Source organism: Notothenia rossii (assembly GCF_949606895.1).
Source record: "Notothenia rossii genome assembly, chromosome: 9".
Taxonomy (NCBI): domain Eukaryota; kingdom Metazoa; phylum Chordata; class Actinopteri; order Perciformes; family Nototheniidae; genus Notothenia; species Notothenia rossii.
Genome location: NC_136907.1, coordinates 23,267,002 through 23,289,129, shown reverse-complemented (window position 1 = coordinate 23,289,129; position 22,128 = coordinate 23,267,002). Strand labels below are relative to the sequence as shown.

At 40.4% G+C, this 22,128-nt stretch overlaps 2 protein-coding genes across 7 annotated transcripts in view; one reads left to right on the top strand and one right to left on the bottom strand.

The window, feature by feature from the left end:
• Nucleotides 1–22,128, bottom strand: part of zswim7 (zinc finger, SWIM-type containing 7) — a 60,944-nt gene that overhangs the window by 2,312 nt on the left and 36,504 nt on the right. Inside the window, exon 6 of one of the 2 annotated variants that reach the window (XM_079651609.1) lies at nucleotides 13,475–13,527. The exons of the other annotated variant lie outside the window; for it this stretch is intronic. The gene's annotated coding sequence lies outside the window, so the exon portion shown is untranslated. Of the gene's footprint in view, nucleotides 1–13,474; nucleotides 13,528–22,128 lie in introns of those variants that run through there. 2 annotated transcript variants of the gene reach the window in all.
• The window catches only part of specc1 (sperm antigen with calponin homology and coiled-coil domains 1), a 93,318-nt gene that overhangs the window by 66,661 nt on the left and 4,529 nt on the right, over nucleotides 1–22,128 (top strand). For all 5 annotated transcript variants that reach the window (XM_079651580.1, XM_079651581.1, XM_079651582.1 and 2 more), the window contains 3 exons: nucleotides 4,942–5,044; nucleotides 18,403–18,519; nucleotides 20,820–20,879. In XM_079651580.1, the coding sequence (XP_079507706.1) occupies nucleotides 4,942–5,044; nucleotides 18,403–18,519; nucleotides 20,820–20,879 (280 nt within the window). The remainder of the gene's footprint in view (nucleotides 1–4,941; nucleotides 5,045–18,402; nucleotides 18,520–20,819; nucleotides 20,880–22,128) is intronic.

The following is a 22,128-nucleotide window of genomic DNA, read 5'->3' as shown; positions in this document are numbered from 1 at the left end:
GCATTAGAGGGAGATGACGCAGTGTTTACATTTACATGCAGTCACAGAGACTCAGTAAAGTTGATTTAAGCCAGGGGTGGGGAACCTCCGGCCTCCGGGCCGTATACGGCCCTCGAGACCATTTGGTACGGCCCTCGAGGTAATTTATAAACAGACGCAAAAAAGAAAACAATTCAAGAAATCTAGACCGCAAAATAATTAAACAAGCGAGTGCCTGTTTTTCCTGGCCAAGGTCAGGGTCCTTGAACACAACACGAGCCTAACGTGTCATCACGTGGTATATGTCTCGTCTGACAGGGGTGTAGTTCTAACGGAGAGCACCAGAATGCGGCTCCGGGCCGGGACTTCACAAATTGCAATACCCATAAGAAGCTGTACACATGCCGCAGTTTCTGCGTGGCTGTGTCTTTATTTGAAAGCCCAGTGGCGATCTGTTCATCTGTCATACTGATCATACAGTCAATAACTTTGTTGTTATTAGCATCTGGTTAGCTAGCTATGCTAACGAATATAAGAAGCTTTTTCTCCAACCAGTGAGGTAAAGGCACATCTTTATATGATCAATATAGTTATAGAAAAATAAGAGAATAAAGTAAACAGGTATACAATACTAATATGACAGTAAAAAAAAGTTGTTATTAATAAACAAGAATAGAGTTTAAAAGGGAAGTGATTTGTAAAATATCCATAAAGAAAAAAATCTGCTTACAGTTCTGTTTCATATGGGTGTTGAGAGATGCATCCATAGATCTCTTCATGTTGCTCTCAAAGTGCAGCAGATTGATGCTTTTAACTTAAACATTTAAAAACTCTTCCTGGTGGTGCATGCCCCCAAACCCCCCTAGATGAGGTTAGACCCCACCCCCCCAAATCATGTCCACATGGATAGAATGAAAGAAAGGCGAAATGAATGGGCTGTGATTTTAGTTTTTTAAGCAAACGTTGAGTTCAATAATTTGTACGGCCCTCGAAGGATGTTGTAAAAATTGAAATGGCCCTTGAGAGGAAAAAGGTTCCCCACCCCTGATTTAAGCAGTCAAATACATGGTCATCACTCTGGACAACACCCTCAGCTTCAACCTACAGTACATATGTTCGGATGACATCAAACACTGTACTGACAGATATCAGGAATCTGGAAACTGTTTGTCCAGCCTCTCCTCTTCTCCCTCTGCTACCATCATATTAATGAGCTGTCTCCTCCTCACCCATCTGTATTTACCTTGTTATTGTCCTTGGCAGAATACATTTTTAGGATCCTTTAATTAATAAAAAGTAATAAAACCACACCGTTCAGTGATATTTATATATTAAATAATATATATATATTTTAAGTAATGTCAGCCTTTGAAAATGTTACTTTAGTAAAATTATGTAGTGACTCTTATTGCTATATTAAATTCTTAGATTATTATTAGGCTTTCAATTTTTTGTTTTAGTTGGATGAGGTTAACTCATTTTGAAACATTTTAAGATTGCAACTAATCAGCAGATCATTTTATGCATTATTGTATTAGGATTGTAAACTTTTCTGAAATAGAATCCATCCATCCACCCGTTCATCCATCCGTTCATCCATCCACCCGTTCATCCATCCATCTGTTCATCCATCCACCCGTTCATCCATCCACCCGTTCATCCATCCGTTCATCCATCCATCTGTTCATCCATCCACCTGTTCATCCATCCGTTCATCCATCCATCCGTTCATCCATCATCTGTTCATCCGTTCATCCATCATCTGTTCATCCGTTCATCCATCCGTTCATCCATCCATCCGTTCATCCATCATCTGTTCATCCGTTCATCCATCATCTGTTCATCCGTTCATCCATCCGTTCATCCATCCATCCGTTCATCCATCATCTGTTCATCCGTTCATCCATCATCCGTTCATCCATCCATCCGTTCATCCATCCATCCGTTCATCCATCCACCCGTTCATCCATCCATCCGTTCATCCATCCATCCGTTCATCCACCCGTTCATCCATCCACCCGTTCATCCATCCGTTCATTCATCCATCCGTTCATTCATCCATCCATCCACCCTTTCATCCATCCATCCGTCCGTTCATCCACCCGTTCATCCATTCATCCATCCATCCGTTCATCCATCCATCCGTTCATCCATCATCTGTTCATCCGTTCATCCATCATCTGTTCATCCGTTCATCCATCATCCGTTCATCCATCCGTTCATCCATCCATCCGTTCATCCATCATCTGTTCATCCGTTCATCCATCATCCGTTCATCCATCCATCCGTTCATCCATCCACCCGTTCATCCATCCATCCGTTCATCCATCCATCCGTTCATCCATCCATCCGTTCATCCATCCACCCGTTCATCCATCCGTTCATTCATCCATCCGTTCATTCATCCATCCATCCACCCTTTCATCCATCCATCCGTCCGTTCATCCACCCGTTCATCCATCCACCCATTCATCCATCCATCCGTTCATCCACCCGTTCATCAATCCATCCGTTCATCCATCCATTCATCCGTTCATCCATCCGTTCATCCATCCACCCGTTCATCCATCCATCCACCCACCCTCTCACATATTGACATATCATGTGTTTCTGTAATGCTGATCATTGGGCAGGCCTTTTTAACAACATCAACAGCACATCTGTACATTACCGTGTTTGGTATGATTTCAGGGTTATGATATAGCTGCTCCATCTCTACTGATGCACTCTCCCCCCCTGCAGTATTTATTTGGACAGGGTCTTGCTGCCTCTGGCCTTGCACTGCGCTGAACAGAGGACTAATAATGAACTTGACAGCAGAGCTGCCGTGACGTGTGAAATGTTTACCGTGCTCAGAGCAACGACCATGCCTCAGCACAAACCCCAGGGAGCAGACCCTCTGTGAAAAAATAACTGCAGATAAACATTTCACAGATTCATTGTACCTCTCTTAATTGTATCTTATAATAGTGCAATCAATATACTGTAAATAAATATGTGAGCATGGAAACATGAGTTCAAAATGAAAAATAAGAAAGTGAGGAATTGATGCCAAAAAAGAAAAGCCTGTGCTAATGCTTGACATCCCTCACTTAAAGCCAAAGTGTACACTGTATGTTGTTGGCTTGACTCCAAAGTCATCTTGAGCCAGCTCTGGGCTAACACAAATACACTGAACTGTAATGTTAATACAAGATCAAATAGTTCACTTTGCTGATGGTTTTCATAGAGGGAGCATTTACAGATGACATGTAAAGTGAATAAGAACAAAGAATGGTATGAATGGATAACTTTGGTTCTTTAATACAAGTACATATATTTTCATTTTTCTCCATCATGGAAAATTTGTTTGATCTCATCAAGGACCAGCCATATGACATTTTTGCAATGATTTTATTTCATCAAAAAATCAAATATATTTGGTTATATTGTTGAATGTTCTATAAAGCCTCCTCACAAACCATTAGGTCCACATGAGCCTTAAAACAACAACACAATGTTTGCTTGGCTCGCAATCAGTTGAGCAAAAATAATACATTCTGATTATTTACATAAATACTGTAACTCAAACCAACTATTTCACAGAAAATATTCCCATATTGCTACAAGCTGTGAGACGTTAGCCTTACATAATGGTTGTGTGGGACTTTTAATAAAAATAGGAAAAGATGCTTGATCATGTTTACATTTCTCAAACATCTCTGCCTTCTGGTATTCAATCTGCCTCACATCAAACAAATACACACAGTCTTTGCACTGAAGCAAAACCCACATGCTGCATATCTCATAGTTCTACATATGGGCTTCAATGTTGACATGCTATTCATTCACATAGATTGGCCTACTTCCATCCACCAGGCACCTGACATACAGTATGTTCATAAGATCATCAATTGTTGGCTGAAAGTCCTGAACTGTTGCCATTTTCAGAATGGAGGCAAGATGTTTTTCTGAGAGGTTGGATCTGTGTGCGGACCTTTTTAATTTTCATTACAGAGAACATATGCTCACACGAGTGAGTGCTCAGGCCCTTCGTTAAGCTACAACCGGCAAAGTAAAGTATAGTGACACAAAAACTGATATTCTGGCCCGTTTAAATTTGTTGCATTTTGAGTGTTTTATCTTCATCCCACTTTCTTCTTTATCACACTAGAAAATCCTGCTTTTACATAAGGTATTTCATGATTTAACATATATTAGTATAGCAGTCACATGGGAAATATTTCTGCATTTAGTACTTTTACTTTAAATACTTTAATGACATAACTGATTATATTTTCATACCTTTACCTAAGTAACATTTTCAAACAAGTATTTTACTTTTTACTTAAAGCATAAGAAAACTTCTTCTACAACTACAGTGTAAGGTTGTTTTCAGCTGTTTTCCCTTTTGTGTGTAAAGAGTACTCCTTACCCTTTTTAACTTTCCTTAACTAAAAGATTATATTTATAAAAATGTCAAAGAGTACATTATGCATGTGGAACGTCCCCATTGGTCCCTGAGCGCCAATATAAAATATTCTTGGAACGAAACATTTGTTTTAACATCAGAGCCACTTTGCATCTTGATTGTGGGGAATCAGATACACATTCTGGTGATGCATTTTCTAAAGCTGATTAATTGTTTTCTCTATGTTTTCTGACTCTGATACAAGTGAAACAAGCCAGAAATAAACGAATCACCAGAATATATTTTTTTCCTTGCCACTTAATGCTTCCATAATGTCACACATGGTCAAATTGTTTCCTACATTTGGCTGGAAATATGTTAGTTAATTGAACACATTCTTATGAAAAGAGTAACTACTTACAGTTGTTGTATAATCACAGTGTTTATTAAGCTAATCTGTGTAAAGATCGGAAGATAATAACAGTTTTATGGGGCAGCCGAACTATACACTTATCTTTCTCCGAATGACATACTGTAACCCCCCTCTCTCTCTCACGTTTCCCTGGTGACAGTGTGGAAAGAAAGGACCCCTTGGCTGCACTGGCGCGGGAGTATGGAGGATCTAAGAGAAACGCACTACTGAAGTGGTGCCAGAAGAAAACAGAAGGCTATCCGGTAGGGATCACAGGCCAGAGACCTCCTTCAAATACAAGTCGGGCTCTTTTTACTTTCACACCCTGCTGTCCTTTGCATCTTCATTTCAGTCTCACACTTCTTAGGTTTTTATCTAAAAGTAAGATGACAGCTCGCATCTCTCTCCCATTTATATTCCATTATTGGGTTGCCCTCAGGCAGCTTTTTCAGCCATCATTGAGGAGTTCGAGTGGCATATTACAGTGTTAGCAGACACATCATTCACGCAGCTGTCATCTCACTGCGGATCTAAAGCCACTGTGGCTCAGAGGTAATGGAAACAGTGATGCAAAGCACCCAGTGTTACAGACACACTGGATTTATACATGCATGTTTTTATATAGCCCTTCGTGTTTTTATGCATGTCCACTTGTTTATGCATTGTTATCGTGTTGTGTCCCCATCTGTGTTCCCTGTGTCCATGGAGCCAAGTGCCGACAATCACCTGGTTTAGCTGCTCCCCTAATACCCAGTTTAAGGAGCCCATTAAGCCCAGTGGGATTACAGATTTGTAATCATCGTGTTTATGTGCCAGCAGCATGCCAGAGAGCTAATGCTAAACTCTAAACACAAGACTGGTCCCAACCTGAAAACTCTAGGTCAGGAAGAAAAGAAGGCGTTTGAGCCCAGTCAGCTTTCTGATGGGAGATTAATTAAATGACTCTGCTCTGGGGTCAGTTTCAGTATGAAAAGGCACGGTTGATGAATAGTTCTAAAAATAGATGCAGCTTTACTGGTGATAAACGGTAAGAAAAATTGTATTAGTCAGCAGATCAATAGTTCCTGTTGCTCAAGCACGATGCGGCTCAGTGAACTTTAAGTCACCCTCCCTTCATCTGAGGTTGTCGGCTGTTTTTGATGGTCACACAGAGCACGTGTTGGTAAAAATATGGCAGATCCTCTGTGATGGAAATATCAGAGCAGATGAGCTGCCTGATAAGATGCTGGAGCTGTTTACAGCCTGACATGAATCACGCCGTTCAGATTCACACCCCTGTGTTTGACATGGATCATTGGGAAGCAGGAGCTTAGGAACACTGGCTTGTGATGGAAGGTCACTGGTTCAGTACACAAGTTGAGTGCTAAAGCAAAAGTAGTTTAGAGGAATATTTTAAGTAAATGTTTTACACGAGAGTTTGAATATTTTGATATCAATCAAAGGCTTTATTGTAATATACAGAGTAGCTACAGTGTATATATGGCAATGAAATCATCTCAAACTCCCCCAACAATTAAATATAATATATATTAGACATAAAACAATAACATCAAATAAAAGAGTATGTTGCAAGACCAATGTGCAGATTAAGTCAACTACAAACATGTCGGCAAAAAAGAAAAACAATAAGCTAAATGTTGCAGAGAATGTTGTAAGTCACCAAGTAGATGCAGGAGTCTATATACATATGTATACGGAATAAGATAAAATATTGTACAGTACAATTAAATAAAATACTGATTATTGTAGTTATAAACAAATTGTAAAATGCAAACAGATGAATGCTTTTGGTTATGAAGGCACTTGACAGAGCTCTAAAAACTGTTGTAAATATAGTTTTGCAGATGGCCCCACTTTACTGTACATAAATTCACCAAGACGTGTCTTCCTTCTTAATCCACTGAGTTTTCTCTTCAAGAATTCAAGGTCATACTTGGTAAAAAAATGATATACAAATGATCATTATGTGGGTGAAGTATTCCTTTAAGAACTTCTATTCAAAGTGCTACAGAGTGCTAATGGCTGAGCTTAGTTACTTTCCAGACCCTGCCTACATGTAAATGTTCTGTTTTTCCAAATCTCATTTCAGTTCAGGACAATTGGGTACAGCGACATGAAGTGGAGCCTCATTCCCATTTAAGTATGGAACCTATGATCCCCTCTCACAAAGGGTTTAGCAAAACAGTGTGATTATTTGCAAGAATCAGGAATGCAGTAAGAAGATTTGACTGCTAGGAGAGTTTGTCGGTGCAATAAACACTCCCCGCCCAGAGTAGCTGCTTGAGCTGCGATACTTCGTGTTTTGATCTATATACAGAGTATTAGGTAGTAGTGAACCTTTTGAACGTCTATTTTTAGAACAAGTGTGACTGCCACTTGTGTGTCAATGTGTCAATTTTATTGATTTTACAAGCAAACAACGTTTGTTTACAACTTCTTCCCAAGCTTCACGCGCCCCCCCCTGCAATAGCGCTGCGCCCCCCCCCCCCCCCCAAACAAAATTAATGACCTCTTGCCTTTGACCAGTATAGTGTTATCAACAGCTCCCGGAAACGTAAGTTCTAATATTACACTAGATAGTAAACTAGAATCCTTTTCAGCCATAAACCTTGAACAATTGAATTCAATTATTCTTTCTTCTAATCTATCAACGTGTATCTTAGACCCGATTCCAACTAAGCTGTTAAAAGAAGTTTTTCCATTAATTAGCACTTCTTTATTAAATATTTTGAATATGTCTTTATTATCAGGCTATGTTCCACAATCATTCAAAGTAGCAGTGATAAAACCGCTTCTTAAAAAGCACAACCTCGATCCAGAGGTTTTAGCCAACTATAGACCTATTTCTAATCTTCCGCTCCTCTCAAAGATTCTTGAGAAAGCAGTCGCAAAACAGTTGTGTGATTACTTAAAAAACAATGATTTATTTTAAGATTTTCAGTCTGGCTTTAGAACACATCATAGCACAGAGACAGCTCTGGTTAAAGTCACAAATTACCTTTTAATAGCCTCAGACAAAGGACTTGTCTCTATTCTTGTCTTGCTCGATCTCAGTGCTGCATTTGATACTATCGACCATGATATCCTATTGCAAAGATTACAGCACTTAGTTGGCAAAAAGGGAACTGCATTAGGCTGGTTTAGGTCCTATCTATCTGAACACTCTCAGTTTGTGTGTGCCAACGATGAATCTTCCATGCAAACCAAAGTTAGCCATGGAGTGCCACAGGGCTCAGTGCTCGGGCCTATTTGGTTCACATTATATATGCTTCCGTTAGGCAATATTATAAGGAATCACTCTGTACATTTTCATTGTTATGCAGATGATATTCAAATATATTTATCAATCAAGCCTGATGAAATTAATCATCTAAATAAAATTCAAGACTGCCTTAAGGACTTAAAAACGTGGATGACTTTAAACGTTTTGATGTTAAACACGGCCAAAACTGAAGTTATTGTACTCGGCCCAAAGACTCTACGAAACAAACTATCTAAAGGTATACTAACTATGGATGGCATTAATTTGGCCTCCAGTGAGACTGTAAGGAATCTTGGTGTTATATTTGATCAGGATTTATCCTTTAACGCCCACATAAAATCAATTTCAAGGACCGCCTACCAGAGTTCCCGTTGGAATATTTTTCGCCGGTCAACATGTCCGTTAAAGTTTAAATCTTCCGGACACAATTTGAAAAGTGCCGGTCAAAGGTCTTCTTTATTATTTATTGAGCTTTAAAACAAATTGATATGATTCGATATTAAACAAACTAATAATAGCAGATTAACTATTCAAAAGTGTACAGTAATTTACAATAACACAGGAATAATAATCCCTCTCCTGACAGCCCGTCGGTATCATGCAGCTCGCGGATCAGTAATGAGTGACCCGACAGTAAAACTAAACATATCTATAACTAGTTTAGGTAGTTTGAGAGGTAATTAAAATAGCTACGTGTGATATTCTAACCTGGTGTGTGTTTTGTTCTGCTCACCGATGCATGTGATCATGCAGAGCTGAGTGTCGACTCGTCAGCAGCAGCTGATCTCTCTCTCCCATCAGATTAGACTTTACTCGCGTTTATATCCATATCGATCAGATCCAGCTAGTTCTAGCTAATGATATGACTACCTGCTTATTAAAAGAGACCTAAACAATAAGCGTCGCTATGCAACTGGGTGAGGCCGCAAAGTATAGCGCAGTATTATGCATTTGTTTACATGCCGACCGGAACCCAGAGGCATTACCAACAGATCAACGCACAATTAACCCATACAGGATATCTCTTTCTCCACATTAAGTGTTAGACATTAGAATTGACTATTCTTGTCTGTCACATACTCTTTTGTCTGTCACATAAGTGGCGCAAGTTGTGCGACTGATGCGGTATTGCGCTATGGGGAAATATATTTTGACCGGACGCTTTGACCGGAGAGATTTCGATTTGCCGGTCTTCAGCATATTTTACCGGTCGTAGTACGGTAATTACCGGCTAACGGGAACTCTGCCGCCTACTTCCATCTACGTAACATTGCAAAAATCAGGCATATCTTGCCTCAAAACGATGCAGAGAAACTAGTCCATGCATTTGTTACTTCAAGGCTGGATTATTGTAACTCTCTATTATCAGGGTGTACCAAGAAGTCAGTTAAGTCGCTTCAGCTGATTCAAAATGCTGCAGCACGTGTACCAACCAGAGTTAGGAAAAGGGACCACATTACTCCTGTTCTGGCTGCCTTACACTGGCTCCCTATAGAACACAGGATAGAATTCAAAATGCTTCTTCTCGCCTACAAAGCCCTTAATGGGCAGGCGCCATCTTACCTTAAATAACTCATTATACCCTGCTGTCCTACTAGGGGCTAATGCTAATAATGCTAATGCCAGCAAATACAATGGCGGCTTCACAAAACTTTTCAGAGTGTTACTGGGCGTGGTTTGCAATTCGCCCAGCCAATCAGAAACTGGAACTTTTTTCTCCCCAGGAAAGTACCTGCTCTCTAGCAGGGACTGAAAAGGGGAGGAAAGTTCTCATGAACTAAGTTCTCTTTTTGGTGTGAACGCAAAATCTCAGGAACTAAAAGGGAAAAGTTCGGGGAAAAGTACTCCGGTGTGAAAGCGCCTATGTCTCTCACTTCTGTAGGTGCTGGGGGTTTTGTAAATAGCACTGGTTGAATGGCCCCATATCTGACAATCCACCCCTTGCCAATAGGACTCCATAACAAAGGTTTGGGTTCGGGCTGTGACACCATATCGCTGTCTGAAACATTGCTCTTTGTACATGTTGTTGAAATGAATATTACATACAACTACTGGTTAGTGTTCAATAGCACCCTAGACAATTCAGTAATGGTATATTTTTTAGGGATTTCTGATAAATGAGAGAAAAGTGATGGAGTGCTATGTTCCTATCACCAAAAAGTACAACTTCCGTCTAAACTAAAGCTAAGTTTACAGGACTATAATTCAGTATTCTTTTAGGTAAATAATGGTCTGACTATTTGGTGATGTAGGACAGCCATCTGGTTCATACCTCAGCAAATCTGAAGAGGAAAAGACTCGAGTGATCATTCTAAAGTTATGGGCTTTTTTTGTCACCTTTCCCATATTCGGCCTGGTCTAATTTGGCTCTTTTTCAGGGATTGGGGTAGTTCTAAAGAACAACCAAAAAAACATTTCAATCAACAATCGATTTCATTAATGGGAGACCCTAAAAATAAGAAAAATCATTGTTGTGTTTTGTTCTACCTCGGGTAGGGGTATCTCAACATCTGAGGGCCCTTCCTGCTAGACTATAAAGAGTTCGGCAGGACTAAGTACTGGGAACTAAGTACGGCAAAGTGGTGTGAAAGCGGCTATAGATAAACCAAAAGGTCCTGCTACTTAGATTCCAAAATATTTCCCAAATATTTTGTAGATTTGGTGTATAACTTTCCCACAGAGATATATGAGAGCAGCTGTTTTTTACCTCTTGGGAATTTAGCCTTTCTGGTGAATTCCACTACAATCCGCGGGGATTTCTGTTGTCTAGGATGCCTGGATATGTACTTTATGTTTGTGTATGTGACGTATAGTGTTTGTGCATGATTTACAGTCAATGGAGCGGAGTAGAGTGGTGCTGGTTATACAATCTCACGGCTAGCTGAGGGAAAAAGGTTACTGTCAGAGTACGCATTGCGCTTCATATGCTTGCTGGAAAGGTCAGGCTGTTGCAGAGTTGCCTCCGTCCACATGGGATTACAGGCGTAATGCACAGATACTTACAGTACTGATCATTCACACAGTTTGCAGCTCCAGGAAATGAACTTAAATGCAACCACATCCAGACAGCCTGCTTTGTCTTCCTTTGTCTCTGCCATGCTCGTGCTCTGTTCTGATAAAGGTTAGTGAGGTGTAGCTTTATCGATAAATCCACATATATTTTGCAGCCCTTTCTTCTCTGCTGTGAAATAAGGTCAACGAGGTAATAACTCAACACTAATTGGCTCTTTAGTTCATTTGTCATATATGCTGGGAATCGTCTAGCTACATAATTAATGTTCACTATTGAAGAGACAGTTTTCCCCGTCGCTGTTCACTTTCAAAACAAGCTCTTATATCATCTGCCAGCCAGAGCCTGCGCTCTGCGAGACAAAGCCCATGGGAGGGTCAGCCCTGTGCCACTTGTTATTACAGTCCTATTGTTGGCGGACATTCCGGTCAAACAGCAGCCTAATGAAAGTGAAACAGAGAGCGGGAGCTATTGTAAGCGTGCCGGGGGGTTGTCTGATGTTTACGTGCAAATAGCTGCCGAGGGCATGGTTAAGCTGTGTGATTATAGCTGTACACAAAGCCTGATCTAGGCACGTTTACTGTGATCAATATGGGGATAATGGCTGGAAGATTCACTTCACACACATCATAGTGTAGGTTGTGAAGGAGTCATGTAAGATGTACTAAAGAGATTAAATATTGAGGAAATACCAAACATATCGGAACATTAACAATAACATTGAGTAAACAGTCAAATGTATTATTATGCGCAAAGTTAGAGGGTTCTTCAAAATAATTGTTATTATAATATAGTATATTTGAAATATCCCAAATCAGATCCTGAACTGGATTGAGAAATCAGCGGTGATAAAACGCCCTAAAGACCAGTAACCTGGCCTACGTGCTTTAAATCATGCATATTGAGAAGCAAGCGTATGTGTGTGAATGTGTTGTTGTGAGCATAGTGTGCATATATATCATACAACTCTGACAGATAATGGTTAGACACAAAGATGGAAAACTTAAAAACACCAAATATAAGGATGTTATTGCTGTCACTATGGAGATGAGCCACTTGAATCCATGAGGGAACATGTGGGGTGTGTGTGAAGGAGTGTGTTTATCCACAAGCTGCCTTCAGGTCCTTAGAGTAGTCGAACATATGACCTGTATTAAACTCTCAGCGGAGGAGATGTGAGCCCAGACAGGCTCCGACACCTCAAATGTCAGATTCCGGGAAGCACAGATCGATCAGTGAGGACCTTAAGCTCGCTCCGATTGACTCCGCCCTGGGAGAGAACGGCCTCTCACAGGAAATAAAAATTCACAAGGGATGCTGAGCACGTCAGAGCTGGAGTGGACACAGGCTTGAAAGACAAGACCGCTTATACGACTGTTTTCAAAGCAGCTGTAAGATACGACTCAAACAAGCATGGTCCTGCACCGTCTGAAACCGGATGTTTTGTGACTTCTATGTGTGTGTTACATGTTCCTGCTCTTTATTTAAATGGACAGTGTGGTTTGTTTGCAGCCAGATAACATGGGAATGTGATCCCATAGCAAGTTGGGCCAATTTTCGTAACTTTCAATAGCAAAATCTCATATTTTTGCATCAAAACTTGACACCTTAGTCAAATTGCAACACATTTGTCGTCTTGTATTTAAAAGCAGAATATCTACTGGGCCATGTTCAATAGATTTTCCAGAAAGTCTGGTCTGTTGGAAATACACTAGTCTCAGACTGTATATCTATCAGGCTCTTTGATGTCTACATTTAGGACACTTTTTAAACTTCCCCCCCTCCCCTCAATTAACCATAAAAGCCATACAAAAATAAATATGTTGTTTGTTCAAGATGGAAACAATGAGCAAAGTCTCTGAACATTAGGCTCAGCTGGGCCATCCGGCCACGTCTGGGAAACTCGCTCTCTCACACACACACACACACACACACACACACACACACACACACACACACACACACACACACACACACACACACACACACAGACACACACGCACAAAGACATTGAAGGAGCAGGAATGGACCCCCATGTGAGGGTGGAATTGAGGTCAGACTTTGAGGAGGGGAAGAGGGTCCGAGTTCAAGAGTAACCATTACTTCAATTTCTAATTATGTAGGATTAAAGAGCTTCGAGTGAGATCATCAGTGTAAAATACAATTTACAGCTGAACACAGTAAAGGGGTCACTGCAGTTTGGACATGTCATTATTTACTTTTCTTTGTTACAGATCAAAAAGAAAATATGCAGACATAGGTAAAAACAGGTAGACGCACATATTAAAGGACCAAGGTAATCTCATTGTGATGGGCTATAAAGACACACAAAAACACAAGATAAGAAAATGGAAGTTTAATTTAGAAATTAGGGTCAAAGCTTAGCTCGAATGTTACCCATACATACTTTTGAGTGTGCTGTATTGTTTTTTGTTCACCAAAACATCAACAGCCAAACAGTATCTTGGCCCAGTCTGAGAAGAAAAAAAAAACGTATTTGAGGCTCTCATACCTACGTGCAAAAAAGGCAGACTTCTGGTAAATGGATGTATCTGATTTAAACACTTTGAATCAAAAGATTGATACCTATTACAGAAAAATGTCCAGGCTGTGGCTTTTTAAAAGTTCAAGAGACAGGGAGACAACTTTTGAAAAAACAATATGGGGATCAAAGATACAAAGGCGTAATAGGAAAGACACATTGAGAGTGGAGAATAAATCAGTACGGCTAGTGCTTGGATCTGGTCTGTTTTAAATGTAAAGATAATTATATATTGTTAGGAGTGGTATGATTTTTTGCAATAGCTGTGAAGTGAGCTCATGGAGAATTTAGACGAATAACAAATTGCCATTGTTCAGTTTTTTGGGGGGATTTTTCCTTTTGTATGCAGCAACAATATCGTTGTAGTATAATGTATTTAGTGAATTTGCATTATGCACAACCGCTCCTTTCTTGTTCCTGTCCTTTCCCTATCATGAGAAAGTATATTAAACTGTACAGAGACAGGCTGGATCTAGGTGGAGCTGCACCATCTCTGTGACCTTCACTGTTGCCCTGTCTTTATCTCCGTACCCCCCCCTGCCTGGGCTTTCATCCAGTCATTGCTCATGACTGTGATTCATTGCATGATACATTAGGGCGTTCCCCTCTCTGTCTCTCCCTCTTCACCTCCATTACAAACTTTCTCATTTCATTTTTGTTGTTTTCTCCCCCTCTGTCCTTGTTTCCTCTTCTATTTTTGTTTCACATTTGTTTCCCGGTCGTTTGTCTTCTTGTTGCCCTATTCATTCAGTGCAGGTGAGGTGGAGAGATTCTTTGAAATATACTGCTCATTACTCTCTCAGGCTCCATGTCTCCTGCTTTCACCCTTTGGAAGGATGGCTTTTTAACACACTGTGTGTGTGTGTGTGTGTGTGTGTGTGTGTGTGTGTGTGTGTGTGTGTGTGTGTGTGTGTGTGTGTGTGTGTGTGTGTGTGTGTGTGTGTGTGTGTGTGTGTGTGTGTGTGTGTGTGTGTGTGTGTGTGTGTGTGTGTGTGTGTGTGTGTGTGTGTGTGTGTGTGTGTGTGTGTGTGTGTGTGTGTGTGTGTGTGTGTGTGTGTGTCACAGTCATCCTCCATCCTTCCGTGCCAACTAGACCGCTACATGGTGCTTTTGTGTTTTTACATTCTTTAACTGTGAGTAAGAGCTACATTTAGCTGCAATGGCACTTTTACATCTGGGTGGCTAGTGTCATCATAGCATGAAACAGATGGGCTTAACTCCATGTTACGGGATGCGACACCAGTCCGGTTGCATTCACATGTGGCAGCAGAGAGAGCACACACACTGCTGCACACACAGTGTTAAAGTGCTGTCGGCGGGGTGTTTAGTACCTGGCTCGTGTCCAGCTCGCCTGTGAATTCCATCTCTAAACGTTTTACAGGCAGAGAGGATATGCTGTTCTGCCTTTAAAGTCCTCTGCAGCCTATGTCACACACACGTCTATTAGCATTCACTAATACGTTAATCAACAGTAAGAAAAAAATACAATTTTGATGACCAATTAAATATTTGGGTCATTTTCTCAAAGAAAAATGCAGAAAATGTGCTGTGTTCAGCATATGCACTCTCTTTGCACTCGTTTTACACATTATTTGTATTTTGAGTATGTCGGTCCTCCAAAACTTGTTTTTTTAAGAAATGTTCATGACTGGATAGTAAGAAATAAACCATCAGTTGCAGCCCTAGTCATGTGCTGTTCTGGAAAGATTTAAGATTTGTAAGCACGCTAAAATGTGCTTTTTAGCGACCAACTGTAGGTACATCTTATTTATGAGTAAAGCTATTGTCGAGCTTATCCGATTGTGTTGCTAAAATAACTCAATAAAGGTAGATCTGCCAGATTTTGTGTCTCTTTTTAAACACTATAAGAATATTTGCAGAGCTGATGAGCCGTTTCCAGTCTTCAGAGCAACAGTTGTAGGCGACAGTTCCGTTTGTATTTTATTACCTGATGAAGCTTTCCAGCCTCATTTCCACTTAATTGAATTACTGATACAATCATTGATCTTATCTATGTCCCACTTTGAGGTAGAGCAAAGCTCATAAACAGAGATACATTTGATATGATCTCTTTCTCCCCCCTCTCTGTACAAGCCCCTGCTTCTCTCTCTCTTTCTGTGAGCCCTAAAAAGCCACGGCTCGGCCTTTTGTGCCGAGCGAGACGCTTCCTGTCGCTTGATGCTGTGTTTGCTTTTCTGAGCCGGCTCCCAGAGAGCAGTTGTTGTCCGCTGCTGTTTTAGCATTCATGCCTCTCCCTCTCTTTCTAACCCTGACCAAATCCCAACCTCCCTCCCCCCCACCCAACCCCTTCTCTCTCCAAATCACACCCTGAACTACAACATACCTGCGTGGATTAGTTCTCCTCAGATTACCCATGAACGCTGCACTCTGCAACTCCTCCTATCAGCTTATTAGTCATTGTTTCTCTTTGTCTCACTAACCCCCTATCCCTCCCTCTGTGTGTGTGTGTGTGTGTGTGTGTGTGTGTGTGTGTGTGTGTGTGTGAGTGTGTAAATACATCACACAAACATTACTGATAGAGAATAGTGGGGAGTTATGAGAGGAATGTGGGCTGACAGGACTACACAGGTCGGCCCCACAGAGCCAATAAACAGGCGGTGACTGATGGAGACGAGACTGGCTCCCAGCCTCTGTTGGGCCAAAACACTACAGTAGATGGCCAAAATCTGCTCTGCTTAATAGAGATCACTTTTGGGAGAGAAGTAAAAAGTGTTTTTTAAAGATATCATTATAGGAGGTTATTTTTAAATGAGTTTCTTCTGGGGATTGTTTCCCTCAGGATGATCATAAGTTAATGAGTGTGTGATACTTGACTATTAGAGGGCACATGATGGTGAACCTGAGCAAAGCCTGAGCCCAGGACTCCATCCTGTTTGGCTTCATTCAGATGAGGCAGCTGCTCCCTCAGATCCCATTGTGACCACAAACGCTCTGTGGCTTTCCCTAATGACTGAAGTTGGGGAACAATAATTGGCTGATCTCTCCAAAAGTATTTAGTAGTTTAACATATCATTGTTTTGCTGTAAGGGATATTAAAACTCTATCCATTTCAGATGTACAGTGGGGAGATGTTTCACAGCAACATTAATTAGGCCTATAAGCATGCTAACATGTACTAATTATTACAACATTAAGTTGGGAGTATGGCTGACTCTGTAGAGAGTCTATAGGTGAAGAGTGTCTGTAACTTTTGCTGTACAAAAGTGTATGTGTGCATTATCACTAAGATTTGAATATTTCAAAGGTTACTAGGGTTCATCCTGTGACAACTACATGTCTGACATCCACCCAGCTATATATACGTTAAGGATTACATGGAGCTTTAGGCACATTTAGAAACTACTGACTAAAGCGATTGCCAGTTTATAGCAGCATGAGTAAGAACTCCACAACAACAAACCACTTGTTGCTGTTAAGGTGAGATTTGTATCGCCTTGAAACTAGAGATATTGTTAAACTGAAATAGAGATGAGTGAAGGCAATCGGTAATGACAATCTGTCAACCGGTCATAGGAGCTCAGGGGAATATTCATTACTGCAGCCACTTAGATCTGTGATTTTTAATTTGTGTCCTCAGGAGCCAGAGCTCTGCTGTTTCTCTGTCCTATCACCAAGTTAATTACATTCCCCATGGCATCACCTGTATGACTCAATCACTGGTTGGATTAGCTCGGGTCCACAGGGCCAGGAGTGAAGAGAGCAACAGCAAACACCTCATGGCTGCATGTCTTTAGCATCTTACATACAGACTTTCTTTATCCTAAACAATTAAGACAATGTGTCTATTCTCCTCTTGAAAAGTATGCTTAAAAGGGAAAAGGTGAACTGTTCTATGTTCAAAGTGGAATCACTATATCAGAGCAGACTGGGCTGTGGTTTCAGACAGAGGGTGAAAAGAGATGCTGCAGCACAGGCAGTAGGAGACAAATAAAGAGCTTTTTGAACATGAAAGCATGGAGACATGTCACAGTAGAGACACAACATACAAATATGAACCTGAAATGAGCATAATATGCCCTCTTTAAGCCAAACTAATGGCATATCTAGAGGAATGGTTATGTTGATTCTTCAGTTTGTCTGCCCTTTTGGTGCACGCAATCCATCTCACCAACTTTTGAATGGATCTCAATCACATGTTCTACTTAAATTCCTGATCACCAGAGGATACACTCTGGATTGTAGTGGTCCCTTGAAGCTGCCAGTGTGTGTCTAGTAATGTGCTTGTTAATTGTTTAAATAATTTAGATGTACTTTTTGTAAGAACTAAATGATTTAGTATGTAGAAAATAATCAAATGTATCTGAAATACACAGGAAATACCTTATCTATCCAGTAGGGAGCCTGCAATGCCAAACAATGGCCCAGAGGAAGTCTTTCCTCCAAACGTTCTACTTTTATCAGACCCTGAATACTCTGTGTAGTGTGAGGTGACAATGCACACACAATCACAACAGACCGTACGTGCTGCTATACACGTTTTTCCACAAGAGAAGAGATCTGAGAGAGCATCGGAGGCTTATTGTAAGGAGAAGATTATCCTTACTTCCCCGAAGGATACACGACCAAGGATTAATGGACTGAACAGAATATTATAGCATTCGATTCTAATTTCCATGTTTTCTCTTGCTGTTCTATGACTTAATGGCTTTTTCATGGCCTGTTCATGTTGTAAAGAGGCTACTTGCTCACATTATGGGCACTTTAGGCTCATTATGTATGATATTGATTTGTGACTTCTATGTTTTTTCCTCTGCTGTTTGCTTCCTCTTCTGTTCTCACTCAACAGAATATTGATGTTACGAACTTCAGCAGCAGTTGGAGTGACGGCTTGGCTTTCTGTGCCCTCTTACACACATATCTGCCCGCCCACATCCCGTACCAGGAACTCATCAGTCAAGATAAGGTAGACAAATATAGAAAGATCGCACACACACCCTCAAGTAATATCCTCACACTTACAGTTTAACAGGTGGTTCAGTGCGTAGATGGGTTACAGAATTGGGCCTACCTGAAACTGTCCCAGGGGCCAAAAGTGTCAGGAAGCCCCCCCTGGGCTCCACCTACAAAATATCTCTGAAACAGTCATGAATATACTCAAAATGAAATCACAACAGCAACACAAAATTAGAGCTAAACAACTAAACAATATGTGTTTTACATCCGTGTAGGGGAGTCCGTGGGGCCTTCTGAATGCCCAGGGACCCATTATCTCCATTGGAAAGTGCCTCACCAGCAGTTATACAATTCAAAAGGCGCATAATAAAACTGATACAGTGAGGCTCTCTCCTCAATGTAGTCTTTCCTCACACGCATACATCTCCAACTCTAAATGCAGACTCACTTCCTGTTCATATCAGTTTACAACAGAACAGTGAAGTCACTCACATGTATTGTACAGAGCATAGTGTAAATGTCACAGAGCCCCAAAAAGGTTACCACAACAATGATTGGATGCTTGGCTGACTAAATGATTTTGTGTGTAGGAGGTTGAATTGTTAAAGATGAATCCCGAGAAAGCATTTGTTTAGTACGGTAGACTCTTCACAGTGTCTTTGAGGAACTCTACCTTCAAGGAAGTAAAGTTGAGTACAGCAAACAAGTTGCAGACTCAGTGTCATGGTGTCCATGGTGTCCATGTCTCCAGAAAATACCACACATAAAGCCACAGCAAGTTGTTGTGGAAAACGTGTAAACTGTGAAAACGGTCTGAAAAATGTACATTTACCAAAAGACAAATAAAATCTCTGTAATGCATGGAAGCCATTTCCCACCATTAAACTCTGCTAAATTGACTTCCTTTATGAGGCTGTAGACTTTTTATAGGTCTGCCATAATGCCCACACAGCATTAAGTGCAGCCTGAAGATTAATTATGGATGTTGGTGATCCTGAGGATGGCAGGCAGGGGACTCCTGGGTGCTGACAGCTGTCATGTGGAAATGCAGGTGGTTTGGAACTGTACAAACAATATGGCTCCTCTAGCCGCGGCTCTTTCAGCTTGCTATGATATTAAACCAATAGACACACACCTCTGACACATCCTACGTGACAAATGAGTTATTTAGGCATGTGCATGGTTTTGTTGGGGACAGTGTGTGACATTGTGCTGATGATAGAGACTTCTTTCTGAATAATCCAATGGAAGCATGTTGGCTGTAATAACTCGTGCTGAGTGACTTTTCCTGAGGCCCAAACACTGTGACCTTTTCCCAGAATAATGTGTCCTTCGGATGATTCCATTACTTCCATCTTTTACTTTTATAAAGGTGTTAGAAAACAATGTTATAGTCAAACTAATATTTTAGGTGAAAGATAGGTCATATCAATATCAATTCATCATCCCAGTTGTGATGTCTAGTTTCTTTTGAAGAGAATAGTTGGGAATGTTGTATATAGGGTTAGATGAGGTACTAATCCATAATGTGTTATGTACAGTATATGTCATTGTTGTTGACTGTGGCAGAAGGAAAAGTTTTAGCAAACGAGAAAAATCAATATGAATGTTATTGTACGCTATGTTTAGAATACTTTCCCCACTTTAACTTGCTGTGAGACAGCCTTTCCACTACTGAACTGACGCCATCATTGCGTCTATGCTGTCTTTAAAGCTCCTAGACCTAGACTCTTTTGAGTTCTGCAAAGTAAAACTATTGTTTTTGTCAAAGGAGTCTTGTGGCTTTTAAGAGAAGGGGAGAGAGAGAGAACGAGAGCATTATATGGGTTTTTGTGCATGTAAATGGTCTGCAAAGGCTAAAGGGAGTTTCTCTCCCACACTGCTGAATTTTGAACATTAAAACATGTCACAGTAGAGGCAAAAAATACAAATATAACATAAAACTGAGAATTATATGTCCTCTCTTCAAAAACACAACTTAAAGAAGGACTGAAAGAACATTTATCTCAACGGTGCTCCAGTAGGAGGACAGTTTGAATGTTAGGTTTTGATTTCTCGCTTTTTTTTCTGTGGAGAAGTGGCTTTACTTAAGTCCACAGTTTCAAAATGAGGTATATGGCTGAATATAAAGGAAGGCAGTTCATGGGGATGTTAATTAGGCTCAAAGTATAGATATATGTCTCTTGACCGTTGGTAAGGCTAATACATTTATTTCAGGGCTAATTGTTGCTTCTTGCAGCACCATGTGTGTTGTTGCAGCATGATGGGGCGCAGAGAGTTTCACAGTCTAAATGGTTTGTTTTTCTTCAGGTTCGAAATCTGACCTTGGCTTTCCAGGCCGCAGAGAGCATCGGAATCAAACCCTCTCTGGTGAGTTTTGCTGCCACAGACCTCACATACACACTCGGATATCAAACAGAGGCCCTTTGATTAGACACATTGGAAACAGAAGTCTTTAATTTGTCAAACTTGAGGGATGCTTCAGAACTGAGATACCCAACAAACATCATTCCTCCTAACTGTCTGGAGCCTTGCTGTGTCCTATCCGTTACCCAGAGAGATCTCAAAGACCGTGTCCTGGAAATCTGATAAATGAAAAACAAACCTGAAACATAATTCAGATACAGTTTGATTTTGATAAGCTAAGATGTGAAAACATCAGCGGCTTCGTCACAACTGGCTGAGTAACGAGCAGCTGCTCCACGGGAAAAAAATATTTAAATTTGGCACACAAACCGTCCGTGTTTTCTCATGCCGTAAACAACGTGACTAAAGTTAGCTTAGCTTACCATAAGGACTGAGCAGGGTTAACATTTAGCTTATCTTAGCACAAATACTGAAAGCAGGGGGGAAATTAGCTTGGCATAAGGACAGAAAACAGGGTTAAAAATACCTTCAAAGCTCACAAACGTACTATTTGTGTCTCGTGTGTTAAATCCACAATGCTAATGTCAGCATTATGGAGCTATTTCAGGGTCATAAGTTTTGATCATTAAAAAAAATACAATTAATTTGAAAGTTCAAGTTTTTAAAATAAAAAATAAAATAAGTATTTGAAATCATTTTTCAGGTTGAATATTATTTTGATTCAGTTTAGCAATTCTTTTGAATAAAATATTTATTTTCAGATTTCACTTTTATATATATTTTGATATTTGAATCCTTATTTTTTTCAGTTGCAGATTTTTCGTTTTCAGATTCAAAACAATATTTTTTTCAGTTTCAAATCTTGTTTTTTCCGGTTTCACATTGCTTTTCACCTTCAGATCGTTTTTCACCTTCAGATCTTTTTATTTCACTTTCAGATTTTTGGCCCTGATGTTGCTTGGGGGGGCGGGGCTTACCAAAGAGTAGTTTGGCATCCTGAGCGATCCTGAGTGGCAGGCCTCCCTCTGTCATGTTGCCTTCATGGATGTTAGTTAGCGCGAGAAATATAACTCAATACTTTCTTTACACAATACTCCCGTGATTGGTGGTAAACTGATACCAGCGTCAAAGTTCCGTTAAACGAGCTGTTGAGCATCGTAGTTGGCAACAATCAAGGTATAAGAGCAATAAACTGTGCTAGAATGCGAAATTACGTAGCATAACATGTAGATGTTTATCTGAATTCATCTTA